Genomic DNA, 17832 nt, shown 5'->3' with positions numbered 1-17832 from the left:
TTCCCAGGTCCTGAATATCGCTGCCACTGACACTGGAGATCCCAAAGTCAGGAAAAGCCGTTTCTTACAGAAAAGCAGGCACCTGATACAGCTGTACAAAAGTCACAGAGAAACATCTTCATCTATATCTCCTGGGCAAGTACAACATCATAACATCACTGTTCAGCTCTCTAAAATCTAGTATCAGTAAGTGGTAATGGGACCTATGTTATTAGGCAAATGTGGCACATCTCTGGCATCTGAGACAGAAAGAAAAGGTGTAACTATGTGGTAGATTCTCATCAGTTTTTTGCACAATCCGAGCTTAAACAGCCCATACTGCTTATGTCAAATTTGACGTGACAGTAAGGATCGGGCTATCACACACACTCTGTATTGCAGCAGCTTGTTGACTTCAGTAGTCCCAGTTAGAGTGAGAAAATATCACTGGCCCACTGCAATGTCTAAACAGCTTGAGTGGGTACAAATGGGAGCAGCTATCAAAAGAGAGAAGCACAGGTGAGAGACATCAATAAGAGACCTGGACAGGATGGAGAAATGGGCTGCCAGGAACATTAGGAAGTTCAAAAAGGAAAACAGCAAAGTCCTGTCCCTGGGGAGGAACAGCCCCAGGCACCAGTATCCACTGTGCAGCAACCACATGGACACCAAGGTGAACTTGAACTAACCATGTGCCCTTGCAGCAAAGAAAACTACCGTCATCCTGGGCTGCATTAAGAGGAGCATTGCCAGCAGGTCAAGGGAGGTAATCATGCCTCTGCACTCAGTACTGGTGACCACCAACCAGTTCTGGGCTCCACAGTGCAAGACAGACATGGACATACTAGAGAGTCCATCAAAAGGGCTATGAAGATGAAGGGACTGGAGCATCTATCCTATAAGGAAAGGCTGAGAGGACTGGAACATGGAGAAGGCACAGGGAGGCCTGACTGATGTGTATCAATACCCAAAAGAGGCATGCAAAGAGGATGGAGGCAGGCTCTTTCCAGTGGTCCCCAATGCAGGACCAGAGGCAATGGGCGCAACTGAAATGCAGGAGGTTCCCTCAGCATGTGGAAGCAGATTTTCCTGTGAGGGTGACCGAGCACTGGCATGGGTTACCCAGAGAGGTTGTGGGGTCTCCATCCATGGAGTTATTCCAAAGCCAACTGGCCATGGTCCTGGCTCTGCCTTAGCAGGGGTTGGATGAGATGACCTCCAGAGGTCCCTCCAGCCACTCTGAAATCCCACACTGTCTCTGTCCAGGAAGCACATTTCTGCCACCCCTCATGCCAGCACTAGCACTTGTGCATCGGATGCTGTCCAGAGCAATGATGTTTTCTGAAGCATTCTCCATTACACTAAGACCAACCTCTCTTTGCTTGTCTCTTTAGCCCCAGTTCCAACACCTGAGATGCCCGCTTTGTGCTGCACAGACATCAGTGCCTTGCTGGATGTAGCTGTTTCACTGCCTGATCACATACTCTGCCCTTGCAAGTGTTCCTGTATCTTCTTTTATCATGCAGTTATCTGACAAGGAATGGGCACATTCAGCCTGTTTAAACAACTCTTCCAGCATCTCACAGGTGATCTGTGTGATGCTCTCCGAGGATTTTCTCCATTAGATAAAACATGCCATCACATATTTGCTCGGCATTACAGACCATGCTGGTCAACACCTTCTGAGGGTTTGGTTCTGAAAACTCGAGACCGAAGTCTCTCGGGTGAGTGGACTGGAGGAAATTCAGGAAGACCCAGAACATGCTCCTGTTCTCCTGACTGGCTCCAGGCACATCCATGCCAGTTTTGTTCAGGGTGAAAATTCTGAGTTTCCTCAACCACAGGGTTTCACTTCTGGGAAGTTCCCACTTTAGAAGCAGCACGTGTCACAGATCGGCAGCTCCCATGTCTAAACCAAACCACCAACCCAAACCAATCCCCCCGAAAGCACGTGGGAAATAAAATGAAGATGTGAGCAGACAGATCTGTGTGGCTGCCTTCTGTTTCTCTGTTTCTGTTTCTTGCTTGGAGGCTGTTGCTGCTTACTGGCTAAAACCACAAGCCCCCCTATCTCAGTGCAGCCGTAGGATTTCCTGGTAGAACCACTGATTCTGACGACCGGCTGTGCACAGGCATTCCTGCGCAGCCCCCGCCACCCTTTGGAGGAGACTCTAGCCTAGGAGGAGACTCGGACCCAACCTCGCAAGGTTCCCAGGGGTGTCCTGCCACCAGGGAAGGGGCTGATCTCCCATGGGAAGGACGGGTTCCCTTTTCTCCCCAGTCCTGCCTGCCACAGCCAGGACCTGCTCCGTGGGCACTGCGCCAGGCTGTGATTCTGACATGCAAGGTGCTCTGTCCCTGTGGTGGCTGGCTGACTCCTGCATGCTGACACAAGTGGGAATATGGCAGGAGCAGGGCTGGGGATCTGCTCTGCCTGAAATCCTCTACCCAAAGGGTATTAGCTTCTGCTCTCCTTGTCTCGATGGCCCCGGTCCAAGGTCCAGTTCCCAGCATAGATTGCATCAGGCTCAGCGCACACAATACTGAGGCAGCAACAGAGAAAGGCTGGTGGGTAGTTGTCGTGGTTTAAGCCCAGGCCGTAAATTAGAACCACGCAGTCTACTTCCTCCCCCACCTTTCTTCCCTCCGCTCCTGGAGGGACAGGGAGGAGAATCAAAGGAATGCAACTCCCACGGGTTGAGATAAGAACAGTTTAATAACTAAGGTATAACACAAATCACTACTGCTACCACTAATAGTAATAATGATACAGGAAATAACAAGGAAGAGAATACAACCGCTCACCAACCGGTACCTCACCCCCACCCTGCAGCGTTCCAGCCGTTCCGGGTACTTTCAGTTACATCCTGGGCATGACGTGCTGTGGTATGGAATACCTCTTTGGCTAGTTTGGGTCAGGCGTCCTGTCCCTGCTTCCTCCCAGCTTCTCCTCCTCCCTGGCAGAGCATGAGACTCACAAAGTCCTTGGTCAGGGTAAACATTCTGACCAGCAACTGAAAACATCGGCTTTATCAGTATTATTCCCAGGCCGAAAGTCAAAACCACAGCGCTGCACCAGCTACTAAGGAGAAAAACTGACTGCTGCTGCTGAACCCAGGACAGTAGTTTTGGGATCAGCACCAGCCCTAATAGACTGTTAAACTAAGGCCATTGTCTTTGGAAGGTCTAACACAATCCAGCAGTCACTGACCATGGCATTCTCACTGCAGACAGTGAATGCTGGATCTGGGCCAGAGCTCAGCTCAGTGGTACTTTCAATATTAACAACTTTCTTGAGATGATTATTGTGCATTTGTAAACAGATGCAAAATGGGCAGGGCTTGTGCTGTATGTAAAGAGGATGGAATGCTCTGGGAACTGGGTACAAGCTCATTATTTATGTGTTCCTATGACAGGTGTGTTGCTGCCACAGTGGGAGACCAGTGGTTGGACCAGATGGAGAAGCCCACTTGCAGCATCTCCTGTACCCCTCACTGGTAAAGCACAACGTATATAGCAAGGGAAAAGGCACCTAGGAGCATCATTAGTCTTGTGATGTATAGATGTCTATGTATGGGAAAACATCTAATCTCAAAGCTAAACCTGGTGCTGCTCCAAAATAACAAATAACAGCAATTCAAAACAAAATTAACACAAATCATCTCTCAAATGTGCAGCTTCAGATGACAGCTCTGCCCATCCCCAGCACACAGATAAACCCTAATACACCTCTTACAGTGACTGTGCCGCAGCCTTCCTTTTGAAAACCACATTCTCATCAAGCAATTGGATATCCTGCACCAAACACGATCAGGAAATCCATCATCTGGGAGTGACCCTGAAAACACATGTGAAAAGAGAGCAAAATTATAAAAATGAACAGAAAAATCAGCAATTCCCACAGACACCCATAAGGCAGAACTTGGAAACAAATAATCCATGGGCTGTGTTTAATAAGAAACCATCTGTTTGCTACAGATGGGAGTGGTTCTGGTACTGTACAAGGACCTGGAATTCCATGCCTCTCCCATGTGTGTCAGAGCTTGACCTACAGCCACAGCCCAGCTCCACAGGAACACTGTAGAATTCCCACTACCCTTGGCTGCTGCTGTTCCCTGGTCTCTCAGGGCCTGGCATGTGGGAGTTATCTGTTGTTCAGCAACCACTGTGGCTTTTACAGCTCAAGTGGTTCTGAAATAACCAAAGTCTTTCACCTAAACATAACCTCCAGGCCAGGCTCTCCCCTCCTGCGCAGTCAGGGCTGAGCTTCCCTTTGCCCCGTGTCCCAGCCTGCAGCTCCCCTGTCATCCTGAGCAAGGTGCAAGCATTAACTTCCTGGGTGAGATCAACGTGCTAGTCAGACTCTGACACGTCCTCGGTGTGTAGCCCTGCAGGTGCCAACTATGTACTGCCAAGAAAAAAGCCAGGGATGCTGATGACTTGCCCTAACAACCCCCAGCAGACTGGAGTGTCCTGGGTTCAGCGCTTACACCATGATGTGGAGCCACCAAACAGCAGGACCCTGAGTGGTGGGGATACAAGAAATGTGCAGGTAGCTGTTATGATGCTCATCAATTTTTCACAGTGGTGTTCATTCTGTGTCTTGTTCTTTACTTGTACTAACTACAGGAAATCCTGCCTGACCAATCTGGTGGCCTTCTATGATGCAGCTATGGAACTGATGGACAGGGGTAGAGCAGCTGATGTCATTTACCTGGATTTGTGCAGAGTGTTCGACACTGTCCCACACGACATCCTTGTCTCTGAATTGGAGAGACATCAATTTGATGGGTGGACCACTTGGTGGATAAAGAACTGGCTGCATGGCCGCACGCAAAGAGTTGTGGTCAATGGCTCGATGTCCGGCTGGAGACCGGTAACAAGTGGTGTCCCTCAGGGATCGGTGTTGGGACCGGTCTTGTTCAACATCTTTGTCGGTGACATGGACAGTGGGATTGAGCGCGCCCTCAGCAAGTTTGCCAATGACACCAAGCTGTGTGGTTCGGTTGATATGCCGGAGGGAAGGGATGCCATCCAGAGGGACCTCGACACGCTTGTGAGGTGGGCTGATGCCAACCTCATGAAGTTTAACCATGCCAAGTGCAAGGTCCTACATCTGGATCGGAGCAATCCCAGGCACAGCTACAGGTTGGGCAGAGAAGAGATTCAGAGCAGCCCTGAAGAGAAGGACTTGGGGGTGTTGGTTGATGAGAAAATGAACGTGAGCCGGCTGCAGTGTGCGCTCACAGCCCAGAAAGCAACCGTATCCTGGGCTGCATCAAGAGGAGCGTGAGCAGCAGGTCGAAGGAGGTGATCCTGCCCCTCTACTCTGCTCTTGTGAGACCTCACTTGGAGCATTGTGTGCAGTTCTGGTGTCCTCAACATAAAAAGGACATGGAACTGTTGGAACAAGTGCAGAGGAGGGCCATGAGAGTGATCAGGGGACTGGAGCACCTCCCGTGTGAAGACAGGCTGAGAAAGTTGGGGCTGTTCAGCCTGGAGAAGAGAAGGCTGCGTGGAGACCTCAGAGCAGCCTTCCAGTATCTGAAGGGGGCTTATAAGGATGCTGGGGAGGGACTCTTCATCAGGGACTGTAGTGACAGGACAAGGGGTAATGGGTTCAAACTTAAACAGGGGACGTTTAGATTGGATCTAAGGAAGAAATTCTTTACTGAGAGGGTGGTGAGGCACTGGAATGGGTTGCCCAGAGAGGTTGTGAGTGCTCCATTCTTGGCAGTGTTCAAGGCCAGGTTGGACAGAGCCTTGGGTGACCTGGTTTAGCGTGGAGTGTCCCTGCCCATGGCAGGGGGGTTGGAACTGGATGATCTTAAGGTCCTTTCCAACCCGAACTATTCTATGATCCTAACTAGATCTTGACTAATAATTCTTTGATTAGACTACTGAAGACTTATTTCAAGGCCAGACTGGATGGGGCTTGGAGCAACCTGCGCTAGTGGAAAGTGTCCCTGCCCATTGCAGGGAAGTGGACCTAGATGAAATTTAAGGTCCCTTTGATCTCAAACCAGTCTTCGATTCTATGATGACTGATATTCCTTGCAGAGTTCTTCAGTATGTATTGTCTCTTTGAAATCCAGGACCTTCCCAACCATCAGTTTGTCCCTCTTGAAAAACCTGAAAGTAGCGTCTTTCGTTGTCTTTCCTGGATCACAAGAGATCTTTTTTCCAGATCTCTGTCCTAAAACCATTTTCCCACTATCTACCACCACTTCAGACCAGTTTGTGTTCAAATTAACCCTCATCTGCCCTTCTCACCTGCACATCATGATCCTGAAGCAACACATGATTATGAACACTTCACCATTACACAGGGCAGTGTGAGGAAGAAAACCAAAACACCTTGTGATGAGGCTTCCATGCTCAATTTAACCAACCAGAACATAAAAATCATCTGCAACACACAAGCAATTGGGACTATTGCAGACACCCACAAAAGTAATGTAAATTCAGCTGATTTATTTGGCTCTTTCGCATGTTGTTATCATTTAATAGTTATCATTAGATACCTATTGAAGCCCAACATGCAAAATGCTGGAGCAGCTCTGCTACAGAGCCAGGCTGAGAGAGCTGGGCTGCTTCAGCCTGAAGAGAAAGCTCCTGAAGGGGAGACCTTAGAGCAGCTCCAGTGCCTAAAGGGGCTACAGGAAACCTGGAGAGGGGCTTTGGACAAGGGCCTGTAGGGACAGGCCAAGGGGAATGGCTTTAACCTGCCAGAGGGGAGACTGAGATGAGCTCTTAGGCAGAAGCTCTTCCCTGTGAGGGTGCTGAGGCGCTGGCACAGGGTGCCCAGAGAAGCTGTGGCTGCCCCATCCCTGGCAGTGTTCAAGGCCAGGTTGGACACAGGGGCTTGGAGCAAGCTGCTCTAGTGGAAGGGGTCCCTGTCCGTGGCAGGGGTTTGGCAGTGGATGAGCTTTAAGATCCCTTCACACCCACTCCCCTCTCTGGTTCTGTGACATGATCCTGCCTGCGTACCTGCTGCCGATTTAAAGACGGGCTCCTGCTGAGACCTGCAGAACCACCTCTGCCCTGTGCAGGGCTCTGGGCAGTGCTCAGTGGGACAACGGCACCATGCTCAATGCTGCCCTCCTGGAGGCAACACAGCAGCTCTGCACGGCCCCCGGGGCCCTGCCCCCCCCGACACCGGGCACTGTTATTTCAAATAGTTTAATTTTAAAAATATTCTATTCAGTGCTAAAATAAGTTTCACTCCGCGCGCAGCCGCGCTTCGGCTTCACCAGGCTCGATCACAGACTTGGCGGGACATGCAGTGGCGGCAGAGGAAGGGGGGGACGGACAGGAGGTGGCGGGGGTGCGGGGCACCTTGGGCATCCTTCCCTGCCCGGGATGCGAATATCGGGACCGGGGTCCCCTGGGCACGGGAGAGCAGCTGGAGGCCCCACCAGGGAGAGGTGGTCCCGCGGGGCAGGGCAAAGTGGCAGCAATCCTGTACCTACCCCATGGGGGGGGCGCCCCCACCTCCCCCGACACCAATGGCTTAAACGAGCGGGTTATTGCACAGCGTCCCAGTGGGGCCAGCCTCCCCGATTGCTCCGGGCGGGTAGGAGGTGGCTCCCCAGTCCCCGGGGAGGGTGGGCAAGGGGGAGGCACAAGCAGGTAAAGAGCATCCACCGGTGTGGCAGGTCCGCAGGGAGCCCCAGGACAGCCCTGCATGCAGCCACCCGCCGAGGCCCCCAGGCTCCAGGGCAGCTCGGTGCAGGGAGAGGGAGCCAATAAATAGAGGCAAATCTGCGGGTGCTGGCAGGGCCCTGGGAGCGCAGGCGAGGGCAGGGCAGGCGGGGCTGGGCGGCTCTGCGAGGGGCTGGCGAAGGCGCTCTCCCGGCCGGGCAGGCTAGCTCTCCGAGGCCGTGTGGCACACAGAGTTCTGATCAGCACAAAATCTCTTCAGGGGCGGTGCACCAGAATCCTCCTCCTCTTCAGTTACCTGCAAGAGACAGAGGTCACAGGGGCTCAGCTGCCCATTGTGCTGCATCACGCTGCAGGGACATCCCAGACTCATTCATCAGGAAGCTCTTGGGCACCTGGAGTGTGAACCCACTTCAGCCCTGGAGCCAACTGGAGCCACTGTTTTATCATCCCCACTGCATCCTTTCTTCATGCTTTATCACCTGACCCAACCTGCTCTAGTGGAAGGTGTCGCTGTCCATGGCAGGGGGTTGGAACTGGGTGAGCTTTAGGTCCTTTCCAAACCAAACCACTCTAGAATTCTATGCCTCGAGCCAGGAGATGGCTCAGGACACCGGGAGATTTGGGGAGCTCCCAGAAGACACTGGGCACTGCAGAGCAAATCCATCCATCCAGATGTTTCTGCTACACAGGACAGGAATGACAGTGAAAGGGCAAAAGCAGGTCTGTGTGTATTTAGACATGGCTACACTGCCCCTTTCCTTACCTGAGTCTCAAGAGGGACCGGCTCTTCCTTTGTGAGAGTGGGAGGCTCATCCGCAACTTCCGAGGAAGGCAGGGAGGGCTCTGGAGAAAAAAGGGGGTTAATGACACTGCCCAGGAGCACAGCAGATCCAGCTATGTCATAAGCCAGGAGAGGAGACCTCCGTCCCCATTCTCGTGTCCATATCCATATCCATATCCAGACACATCTCAGCTGCCCACTGGACAAGCAATGGCTCCTACAGGATGTTGCCCGGGCCCAGCTGCCCTTCTTCCCCTATCCCAGGCCAGCACACACCTTCCAGAGTCTCCTGCCCCAGCGTCGGTGGCTGTGAGTCATCCGTGCGGAAGTCGGAAGTGTGAGCAGGACTCATGGACTCGCTCTGCTGGGGGCTGGGGCTGGAGTTGGGGCTGCTATCCACCTTGAGCTGGTAGACATCTGACAGCGAGCTCTGGTTGCTGTTCTCATCTGCAGAAACAGCACCTAGTGAAGAAGAGCACCTTGACCCAGGGACACAGGCAGCTAGGATGGCACCGAGAGCCGGGTCTTGGGGAGAAGGAAGAGCATGGTCAGAGGCAGTTTGAACACACAGGATTCACTGCAACCCAGCAGTGGAAGGGCTGCCTAGCACAGGACTCTCACCACGGCACAGCCAGCACCAGATACACAACAAGACAACGGCACAGGGAGTACCTCTGACAAGGGCACTGCCCAATCTCACACCTGCAGCTTGCGAGGGCCTCAGGCAGTTGATGGCAGGAAACCCTTGCCTGCACACCAGGGCTTTGTACCGCTTCTGTTTGCAAGGTGCAAACTAAAGCCGGGAGCAATGCTCAGCGCCCACCTCCAATCGGGCAGGCAGTCCTAGCATACACCTTTGCCAGGCCAAGTGTTCTCAAACTGCAGACCTCTAGCACCAATCCTGTCAGCCCATGTAATGGAAGTGCCAACACACTCCACAGTTCTCCTTGGTCACACTAACCACTGAGGGCAAGGGCAGGCTCAGGTGTACACTTCACTCCAGCACAGAGTCCATGTGCTGCGTGAGCCTTGCTTGGCTCCACCAGAGCCCTGCCTGCTTGTGCTGGCTGCAGCGCTCCAGGATCAAAAGCAAGGTGACACAGGTCCTCCACCTTTTCATTCTAAGGTCCTGCTGGAAGCAGCCCGCTCAGTGGCAGGCAGCTGCCGGCTTCTCTCCAATAAGGACTGCAAAGCAGGAACGCGAATCACCATTCCTCTGGTTCCCCATGAAGGTTCCCACGGGAAGCAGCTAGTTAAAGTTTCCTCTGACAGCAAAAGTTAACAGTTTCTCAGCAGGGACAGAAGTGGATCAGCACAACCTCAGCTTCTCCAAGGCCTTAAACTCTGTCCCCAGCTGCAATGGGGCACTGCCACACTCACCTTGGAACTCCAGGAGAAGAGAGGAGTTGGCAGAGGTGTCAGCTGGGAAGCCATTGGGCTCTCGGGCATTGCTGCTACTTGACTTGGATTTCTCTTTCTTGAGAAGAAACAAGAAAAGCAGAAACACAAAGTTACAGGAGCCCATCGCTGGCAGGAGGATGCAGAGGTGCATAAACTGCTCCAAAGAAGCTGCTTCCCCCTCTCTTTCCCAGCAATCTGCAGGGATGTGCCTGTGCAGCCTATTCCATTTTAGATACTTTCATAACTGAGTGGCAAAACTCCAGCTGTGAACGTTCACAGTCAGGAATGAAAGAAAAAGCTGACAGCAGTACAAGAGTACCGCCAAATGAAAACAAGTCATGGAACCATGGAATGGTTTGGGTTGGAAGGGACCTTAAAGCTCATTGAGTTCCAACCCCTGCCACGGGCAGGGACACCTTCCACTGGAGCAGCTTGCTCCAAGCCCCTGTGTCCAACCTGGCCTTGAACACTGCCAGGGATGGGGCAGCCACAGCTTCTCTGGGCACCCTGTGCCAGCGCCTCAGCACCCTCACAGGGAAGAGCTTCTGCCTAAGAGCTCATCTCAGTCTCCCCTCTGGCAGGTTAAAGCCATTCCCCTCGGCCTGTCCCTACAGGCCCTTGCCCAAAGCCCCTCTCCAGGTTTCCTGTAGCTCCTTTAGGCACCGGGAGCTGCTCTAAGGTCTTCTCAGAGGAGCGGACCGAGGTACCCACCTCCTTGCTGTCCGCCACCGGCACCCACTTGAATATCCGCAATGAGGTATCTCCCACCGTCACCCACTTCTTCTCCCTGCGGGAAAGGCCAGCAATGGCATCGGCTTCACGCGGAATGGCGGCAAGCCCCGCCTACAGCGTTCCGATTGGCCCAGAGGAACGCCAATCCAGAGCAGCACCGCCCCCGCCCCCTCTCCCCACACACCGCGTTGTGATTGGCCTTGATGCCCGTCCATCAGCGGCGCTTCCGGTCCCCCCCCAACTCCCAAGCAGACGGCACGAACTAATTGGCTGCCGCCTCGCTGTCCCCGCCCGCTCACCCACGCAGCACTCTGATTAGACACTTGCCGCCGGAGCGCCTCCGCCGGCAGCCGTGTGGCGCGGTGATTGGCTGCGCGCCGGGCAGGCCCCACCCCCGCGGCCCCGCCTCTCACCATCTGCGGACGCGCTCGATGGCCGCCATCACTTTCTTGATGTCATCCTTGGCGCGGCTGCGGGTCTCGGCGCGCACCGAGCGGCCCGACATGGCGCCCGCAGCCCCGGCAGCCCCGGCTCCGCTGCGCCCGCCGCTGCCAGCCGCGCATGCGCGCACCCGCCCCGCTCCGTGCGTGCTGCGTCACCTCGCCACGCCCGAAGGACGGGCGGGGAGGGAGCGCGGTGACGTAAAGTGCGCATGCGCGGCTCGCCACGCCGCTGTGCTGGTTGAGCGTTTGCTCGTGCCTCGCTTTGCGGTACGTCCCGCCCAGCGATAGCTCGGGACCGGGGATACCGGATATTCCGGGGTCGTGCATCCCCTTAACCGGGCTGGGCTGCAGGAGCCCTGCCTGCATGCAGGCAGCAGCAGACACCCCACTGATAGCATCAACGTTTGAGCTTGGGCAGCAAAATAAATTCCAAACCCTCTTTCCTAAGCCCAGAAAACCCTCCCTGGCCCCATCTGACCCCTCACTTCGGTGCAATGAGGGTGAAAGTGTACCGGGAGAAGCCTGTGGCAGAGGGAACACATGTGGCATCCCGAGGTCCTTGCCTTCACTCCCCATCCCGTCAGTACAGCAGGAAAGCAGACGAGGGGCAACCCGGCTCTGACCAAGCTCCTTTATTACAGCCTGTTCAGCATTATCAAAACCCCCAATCCCCGCAGGCAGCATGAGGTGCCAGATGCCCGTGTGCAGGGTTCAGTGCTTCTTGCCATAGATGGCGGCCAGGGCCTGGCGTGCACTGGAGATCTGCTGTTCCAGGCGCTCCCGCGTGGCTTTGTTCCCAGTGTTTTTCAGGATTGCCTCCATCTCTTCCACCACCGCTCGGTGCCCAGCCGTGTTGTGGAAGACGCGGATGGCCCGGTCCCCGCACGACACCAGGTAGCGGTTGCTGGTGTCAAAAGCCAAGTCCGTGATGCACTGCCCATGCACACCAATGAAGCGCTCCTCCTCCTCACCTCTCCGTGTGTTATACACCACGATGTCTGCGCCACTGGAGATGGCAACGACATGAGCATTGGGGGACAGGGCGATGCGGCAGGGCTCTGCCACCTCACACTTCCCTGTCAGCAGCAGGTAGGGATCCTGTTGCTTCTTATATTCCACATCTGTGTCCCAAAACTTCCACGTCCCATCCTTGGAAAGAGTTGCCATCCTGCAGCCGGGAGAGGAGCACAGTGAGCACCAGGAAGTCTGGCAGCATCCCCACCCCAGCCATGCCTGCCAAACAGGAATCCTCTGTGGAGAGAGGGCTCTTTTGGGAAGTGTGAGTCTGGGCACACACACAGCCCTCGCCCTCTGTCCAGAGCAGAGAGCAGTCACGTCTAGGAGAAAATCCATGGGGAAGAGGCAGACAGCACAAGCCCTCTGGGGTTCTGTGCCCAGGGCTTTGCTCCCCCTTAACAGGTTGTGGAAGCAGCGAGCTCATGTGTCCCAAGGGCAGAGCGTGCTGCTTCAGGCAGCAGTGACAGGCCCTTACCTCCTCGAGTCATTGGAGAAGGAGAAGGAATGTATGCCAGCAGCATGGCCTTTGAGCTCGAAAGCTCTGGCAACCTGCCGGAAGTCTCCGTTCTTACCAAAACACACCTCCCACACCTTCACATCGGGGGTAAAGCCACAGGATGCCACAAACCTGCATGAATAAACAAGTGGAGACACGGGATCCGTTACCAGGCAAGGCAGGCTTGAGGGGTAGGCTGTGCATCAAGGTGACCAGTCAAGGCTCCATAGAGGCAAAACCAGCCAGAGCCCACAGTCAAACCATGGCTTGAATCAGCTGAAAACGCTTACGCTTCCCACTGACAGCAGGCTGGGAAAGGGAATGTCCCCAGGAACAAGAGCAACTTCTCAGGCCAAACTAAAGAACCTAAATTGTTCTGATCTCCAAATGCACTGAGCTCAGAACACAGCAAGTCCTCCTGCAGCACCAAGTTAGAGGCAGAGTGAAGAACAAGATCTTCCCAGTAAACAAATCTCCCAGTAATAAAGATCTTAATTTTATAATTAACCTTTAAAAGGTTACAGGCAAGTTGGAAATGCTGTTTGCTTTGTGCATGCTGTTTGTGTTGCCCCATCTCCGCTCTCTGAGGAGAGAGCTACTCTTCTGGCTCCCCAGGAGATAGTCAACAGGACAGCAGCACTGAGGCAGAATGGCAACTGAGCATCTGAGCTACGCAGGTGAGAGGCAACGCTCCCGCAGGGCTGCTACCAGGGGCTGGGAATCCCTTTGAAAAATGTGGAGCCCTCAGAAAATCCCATTAAAATAGCAGCCAAGTGCCAATGAGCTGAACAGGCATCCTCCCATTCCCATCCTGGAACACCTACTGCCCCTCACCTCCCACAGGGCGACACTGCGGCATAAGCATTGCTCATCTGGTTAGTGTTAATGCTGGCCAGGACTTCACCCTTTGGGCTCCAGATCATGATGGTAGTGTCATTGGAAGCTGTCATGATGAACTTTCCTGAGGGAAAAAAAGGCAAACATCAGGAGAGCTCCCAGGCGTGATGCCATCACAGACTCACCAAAGGCTCAGGACAGTCCCCAAGCAAAGCGATCTCTCCCTACACCCAGTCAAGAAAACCAAAACCAGCACCAAAAGTCAAGGAGTGGCAATCCCCTAGGCCAAAGCAAAGAGCCTCGGCTCCCAGTCATGCCTTGGAGCATCTTGGGCATGCAGAGACCCTACATGCTCCTCGCCCTGCACCCACAGAGCTTGGCACTTCACTGGTTCCACAGCAGAAATGCGCTGCTCGGTCTTCCCCAGGTGGTTAATATGCAACTTTCAAGTCGTGGGTTGCAGCAGGTAGGTGACTACAACCACACTGCTGTTGTCCAAATTTACTGGTCAGGTCAGCAGTTAGACCTCTGTTTGTCTCCACTTTTCCCTCTCTCCCGGATGGAGAGCTGCCGATTTACCTTTCAGCTAGTTTTGCAGGTGCAATTTTCACTCTCACAGCTGAGCAAAGGTCTCAGTTAACCTGTTCTTTGCTCTGCTATTACAGAGATGAACTCACATCCACCCACTTCTAACTGTCCACCGTCTCATCAGGTCCTCACCATTAACACATACTTCTCCACCACCCTGTTCTAGAAGATCCCAAAAGTTTCACATAGACCATATGAACTCACTAGAGAGCTTTTTGACTGGTTAAAGACAGACTGGTGGTCCAGAGAACAGTGAGCCTCTCAACACTGAGACCAGACCTCTCTGCAACAGTGTGCCTGAAAATGTAAATCAAGAGACTGGGCACACTGTGCTAGTTTTGTGCTTTCAGGAATACAATCTATCCAAGGACATCTTTCAGGTCAACTGGTAGTAAATAAAGGCTAAAAAGTGACACCTAAGAGACTGCAGAGAATGAAGTACTGGTGCAGAAACGAGCCTTGAGAATGCCAAAAACTCCAACACTTCCAACCCAACAACTCTTGCTGTACACGAAACATAAAAGCTGAGTTGTGGTCAATGGCTCAATGTCCAGCTCGAGACCATTAACAAGTGGGGCCCCTCAGGGATCAGTGTTGGGACCAGTCTTGTTCAACATCTTTGTCAGTGACATGGACAGTGGGATTGAGTGCGCCCTCAGCAAGTTTGCCGATGACACCAAGCTGTGTGGTTCGGTTGATACGCCGGAGGGAAGGGATGCCATCCAGAGGGACCTCGACACGCTTGTGAGGTGGGCTGATGCCAACCTCATGAAGTTTAACCATGCCAAGTGCAAGGTCCTACACCTGGGTCGGAGCAATCCCAGGCACAGCTACAGGTTGGGCAGAGAAGAGATTCAGAGCAGCCCTGCAGAGAAAGACTTGGGGGTGTTGGTCAATGAGAAAATGAACATGAGCCGGCTGCAGTGTGAGCTCACAGCCCAGAAAGCAACCGTATCCTGGGCTGCATCAAGAGGAGCGTGACCAGCAGGTCGAGGGGGGGCCTTATTAGTGTATATAAATATATAAAGGGGGAGTGTCATGAGGATGGAGCCAGGCTCTTCTCAATGGCAAACAATGATAAGACAAGGGGTAATGGGTATAAACTGGAACACAAGAGGTTCCACTTAAACTTGAGAAGAAACTTCTTCTCAGTGAGGGTGACAGAACACTGGAACAGGCTGCCCAGGGGGGTTGTGGAGTCTCCTTCTCTGGAGACATTCAAAACCCGCCTGGACACATTCCTATGCAACCTTATCTAGGTGTTCCTGCTCTGGCAGGGGGATTGGACTAGATGATCTTTTGAGGTCCCTTCCAATCTCTAACATACTGTGATACTGTGATACTGTGAGGGAGGTGATCCTGCCCCTCTACTCTGCTCTTGTGAGACCTCACTTGAAGTATTGTGTGCAGTTCTGGTGTCCTCAACATAAAAAGGACATGGAACTGTTGGAACAAGTGCAGAGGAGGGCCATGAGAGTGATCAGGGGACTGGAGCACCTCCCGTGTGAAGACAGGCTGAGAAAGTTGGGGCTGTTCAGCCTGGAGAAGAGAAGGCTGCGTGGAGACCTCAGAGCAGCCTTCCAGTATCTGAAGGGGGCTTATAAGGATGCTGGGGAGGGACTCTTCATCAGGGACTGTAGTGACAGGACAAGGGGTAACGGGTTCAAACTTAAACAGGGGACGTTTAGATTGGGTCTAAGGAAGAAATTCTTTACTGAGAGGGTGGTGAGGCACTGGAATGGGTTGCCCAGGGAAGTTGTGAATGCTCCATCCCTGGCAGTGTTCAAGGCCAGGTTGGACAGAGCCTTGGGTGACCTGGTTTACTGTGGAGTGTCCCTGCCCATGGCATGTGGGTTGGAACTGGATGATCTTAAAGTCCTTTCCAACCCGAACTATTCTATGATTCTATCTCAAGCCCCCAAAAATGAGTGGATCATTCCTGTACCTGTCTCTGCAACTCCTATGTTGATGATGGTAGCCTTGTGCTTTTTTGGGAAGTCCTCAGCAGCTGCAGTGAAGGTGAAGTTGCCGTCATCCTTCTTGGTCATTTTATAGACACGAATTGTCTCGCTGCTCGCCAGCCAGACAACAAATGCCCTGTGGAAGGACAGACACTCTGAACTATTTAGAGGTGCCTCAGTTCAGCTTGGCTACAGCAGGGAAGCTACCGGATCACTCACTGGCACCTGATGAAAAGGATGCACTGGCAGATAAAAGGCTGTGTGCTTCACAAGGGCACCAATTCTCTCTCTGTGTGAGCAAAACTACAACACTAAATGGAAAAGAATAGGACTTGTTACTCCACATCTGGAAATGAGATCTCTTCCTCTGAGAAATGCCACTTGCAAAATGCCAAGGTATACTTTTTCCACTGGTGTTCCCAGTCAACTCTCTCCCCAGCCCAAGCGAGGCTCAGCAGCCTAGCCCAGCTGCAGGATGCCGGAAAGGACCTTGACAAACCCCTTCCATGGGTGCAGCAAGCTGGGCACTAGAATATTTGCCTGGAGAACCACATTAAAGTGCCAGCTGCTTTCATGAGAGGGCCATACGAATAAGCAGTATCATTGAGTCCTTGTGAGGGAGGTCACCTCCATGCAGCCCAGAGAACACATCACTGATGGCAAGCAAGGTTTGCACTCTCTGACTGGCACCTCTGCTCACAGGGCTGGAGACACAGGATGTGGCAATAGCTCCAGGGAGACCTTAAAGAGCGTCTTACCAGTACCTAAAGAGGCCAACAAGATAGCTGGAGAGCAGCTTCTGACAAGTGCCTGTAAGGACAGTACAAGGGGGAATGGCTTTAACGTGCCACAGGGGAGATTGAGGTGAGCTCTTAGGCACAAGTTCTTCCCCGTGAGGCTGCTGAGGTGCTGGCACAGGGTGCCCAGAGAAGCTGTGGCTGCCCCATCCCTGGCAGTGTTCAAGGCCAGGTTGGACACAGGGGCTTGGAGCAAGCTGCTCTAGTGGAAGGTGTCCCTGCCTGTGGCAGGGGTTGGAACTCAATGAGCTTTAAGGTCCCTTCCAACCCAAACCAGTCTGTGGCTATGCTATGATTCCATAACGTCCCGGTGCCTCTATGCCCCAGGAGGTTGCTGTGCCAGGGCTGGATGAGGTGTGGCCGTACCGTGAGTCGGGGCTGAAGCGGACGAGCTCGGCGTGCTCCAGCCCCATGTTGGCACGCAGGCAGTGGTGCTCACGTGCCGCAAAGTCGCGGGTGCTCCACAATCGGACCGTGCGGTCATCGGCGCAAGACGCCAGGTACTTCCCGTTGCTGCTGAAGTCCAGGCAGGAAACATTGCCACTGTGGCCCTACAGAGAAGGAGCAGTGACGGAAGGGCAGAGGCCCTACGGGCAGGAGGCGCCGGGCACGGTGGGGCACCGGCACCGGACACACACGGTACCTTGAGGGCGGCGACCAGCAGCCGGTGGGTGAAACTGTGCTGCTGCGCTTTGTCCCTCCGGGCCCGCGCCGCCGGCTTCGCCTTCTTGTGCTCCCCCGCCCTGACGGCGGCGGCGCCGTTCGCTCTAGAATCTGCGGGGCGCGGAGGGTATGGGTGGGCCCGGGTCAGCGCCGCCAGGCCCGGCCAGCCCAGCCCCGCTTCCCCCGCCGTCCCCGCTGTACTCACCGTGGGGGAACGGGGCGGGCATCCCCCGCGGGCCGGCACGGCGCAGCACGGCCGCGAGCAGCAGGAGGAGGAGGACGAGGAGCAGGGCGATAGCACCGGGCAGCCCTAATCCACCGAAACCCGCCACCTCCATCTTCCCGCCACCGCCACCTCAGCGGGGCGGGACACTGCGCCCATGCGCACAGCACCACGCTCTCCCTCCGGGCGACCCCTGGCGGCGGTGCGTGGTACCGTCCCGCTCCGGACCTGCTCGCCCCTGCCCGTTCC

At 54.1% G+C, this 17832-nt stretch overlaps 2 protein-coding genes across 3 annotated transcripts; both read right to left on the bottom strand.

Annotated features, from left to right (window-relative positions):
* Window positions 1-7145: 7145 nt before the first annotated feature.
* On the bottom strand, window positions 7146-11130 carry BCL7B (BAF chromatin remodeling complex subunit BCL7B). Of its 2 annotated transcripts, none has more exons than XM_080629796.1 (6): window positions 10972-11130; window positions 10538-10613; window positions 9806-9902; window positions 8702-8887; window positions 8408-8487; window positions 7146-7939 (listed from the first exon to the last, which is right to left on the bottom strand). In XM_080629796.1, the coding sequence occupies exons 1-6, from the start codon at window positions 11061-11063 to the stop codon at window positions 7847-7849; spliced, it is 624 nt and encodes a 207-aa protein (XP_080485922.1). In that variant the 5' UTR covers window positions 11064-11130; the 3' UTR covers window positions 7146-7846. The 2 variants fall into 2 exon arrangements, with proteins under 2 accessions (XP_080485922.1, XP_080485923.1); XM_080629797.1 differs by having other exon boundaries at window positions 8702-8872.
* Window positions 11131-11683: 553 nt separating this feature from the next.
* TBL2 (transducin beta like 2) lies at window positions 11684-17699 on the bottom strand. The gene is made up of 7 exons (XM_080630337.1): window positions 17566-17699; window positions 17341-17471; window positions 17064-17248; window positions 15885-16036; window positions 13349-13475; window positions 12494-12646; window positions 11684-12169 (listed from the first exon to the last, which is right to left on the bottom strand). Exons 1-7 carry the CDS (start codon window positions 17696-17698, stop codon window positions 11713-11715), a joined length of 1338 nt encoding a protein of 445 aa, XP_080486463.1. The 5' UTR covers window position 17699; the 3' UTR covers window positions 11684-11712.
* Between the last annotated feature and the right edge of the window lie 133 nt (window positions 17700-17832).

This window comes from Psittacula echo (assembly GCF_963264785.1).
Source record: "Psittacula echo genome assembly, chromosome: 15".
Taxonomy (NCBI): Eukaryota; Metazoa; Chordata; class Aves; order Psittaciformes; family Psittacidae; genus Psittacula; species Psittacula echo.
The sequence above is the reverse complement of the archived record's forward strand: the minus strand, read 5'-3'. Positions and strand labels throughout refer to the sequence as shown.

What these genes read in the sequence shown, in the direction of transcription:
- BCL7B (XM_080629796.1), bottom strand. Translation starts at nt 11,063, where the DNA reads ATGTCGGGCCGCTCGGTGCGCGCCGAGACCCGCAGCCGCGCCAAGGAT. An exon ending in ATCGAGCGCGTCCGCAGATG is followed by an intron (nt 10,614 to 10,971) that starts GTGAGAGGCGGG and finishes CCTTTCCCGCAG; the next exon opens with GGAGAAGAAGTGGGTGACGG. An exon ending in CGGTGGCGGACAGCAAGGAG is followed by an intron (nt 9,903 to 10,537) that starts GTGGGTACCTCG and finishes TTTCTTCTCAAG; the next exon opens with AAAGAGAAATCCAAGTCAAG.
- TBL2 (XM_080630337.1), bottom strand. Translation starts at nt 17,698, where the DNA reads ATGGAGGTGGCGGGTTTCGGTGGATTAGGGCTGCCCGGTGCTATCGCC. An exon ending in GCCCGCCCCGTTCCCCCACG is followed by an intron (nt 17,472 to 17,565) that starts GTGAGTACAGCG and finishes CGCGCCCCGCAG; the next exon opens with ATTCTAGAGCGAACGGCGCC. An exon ending in TGCTGGTCGCCGCCCTCAAG is followed by an intron (nt 17,249 to 17,340) that starts GTACCGTGTGTG and finishes CCTTCTCTGTAG; the next exon opens with GGCCACAGTGGCAATGTTTC.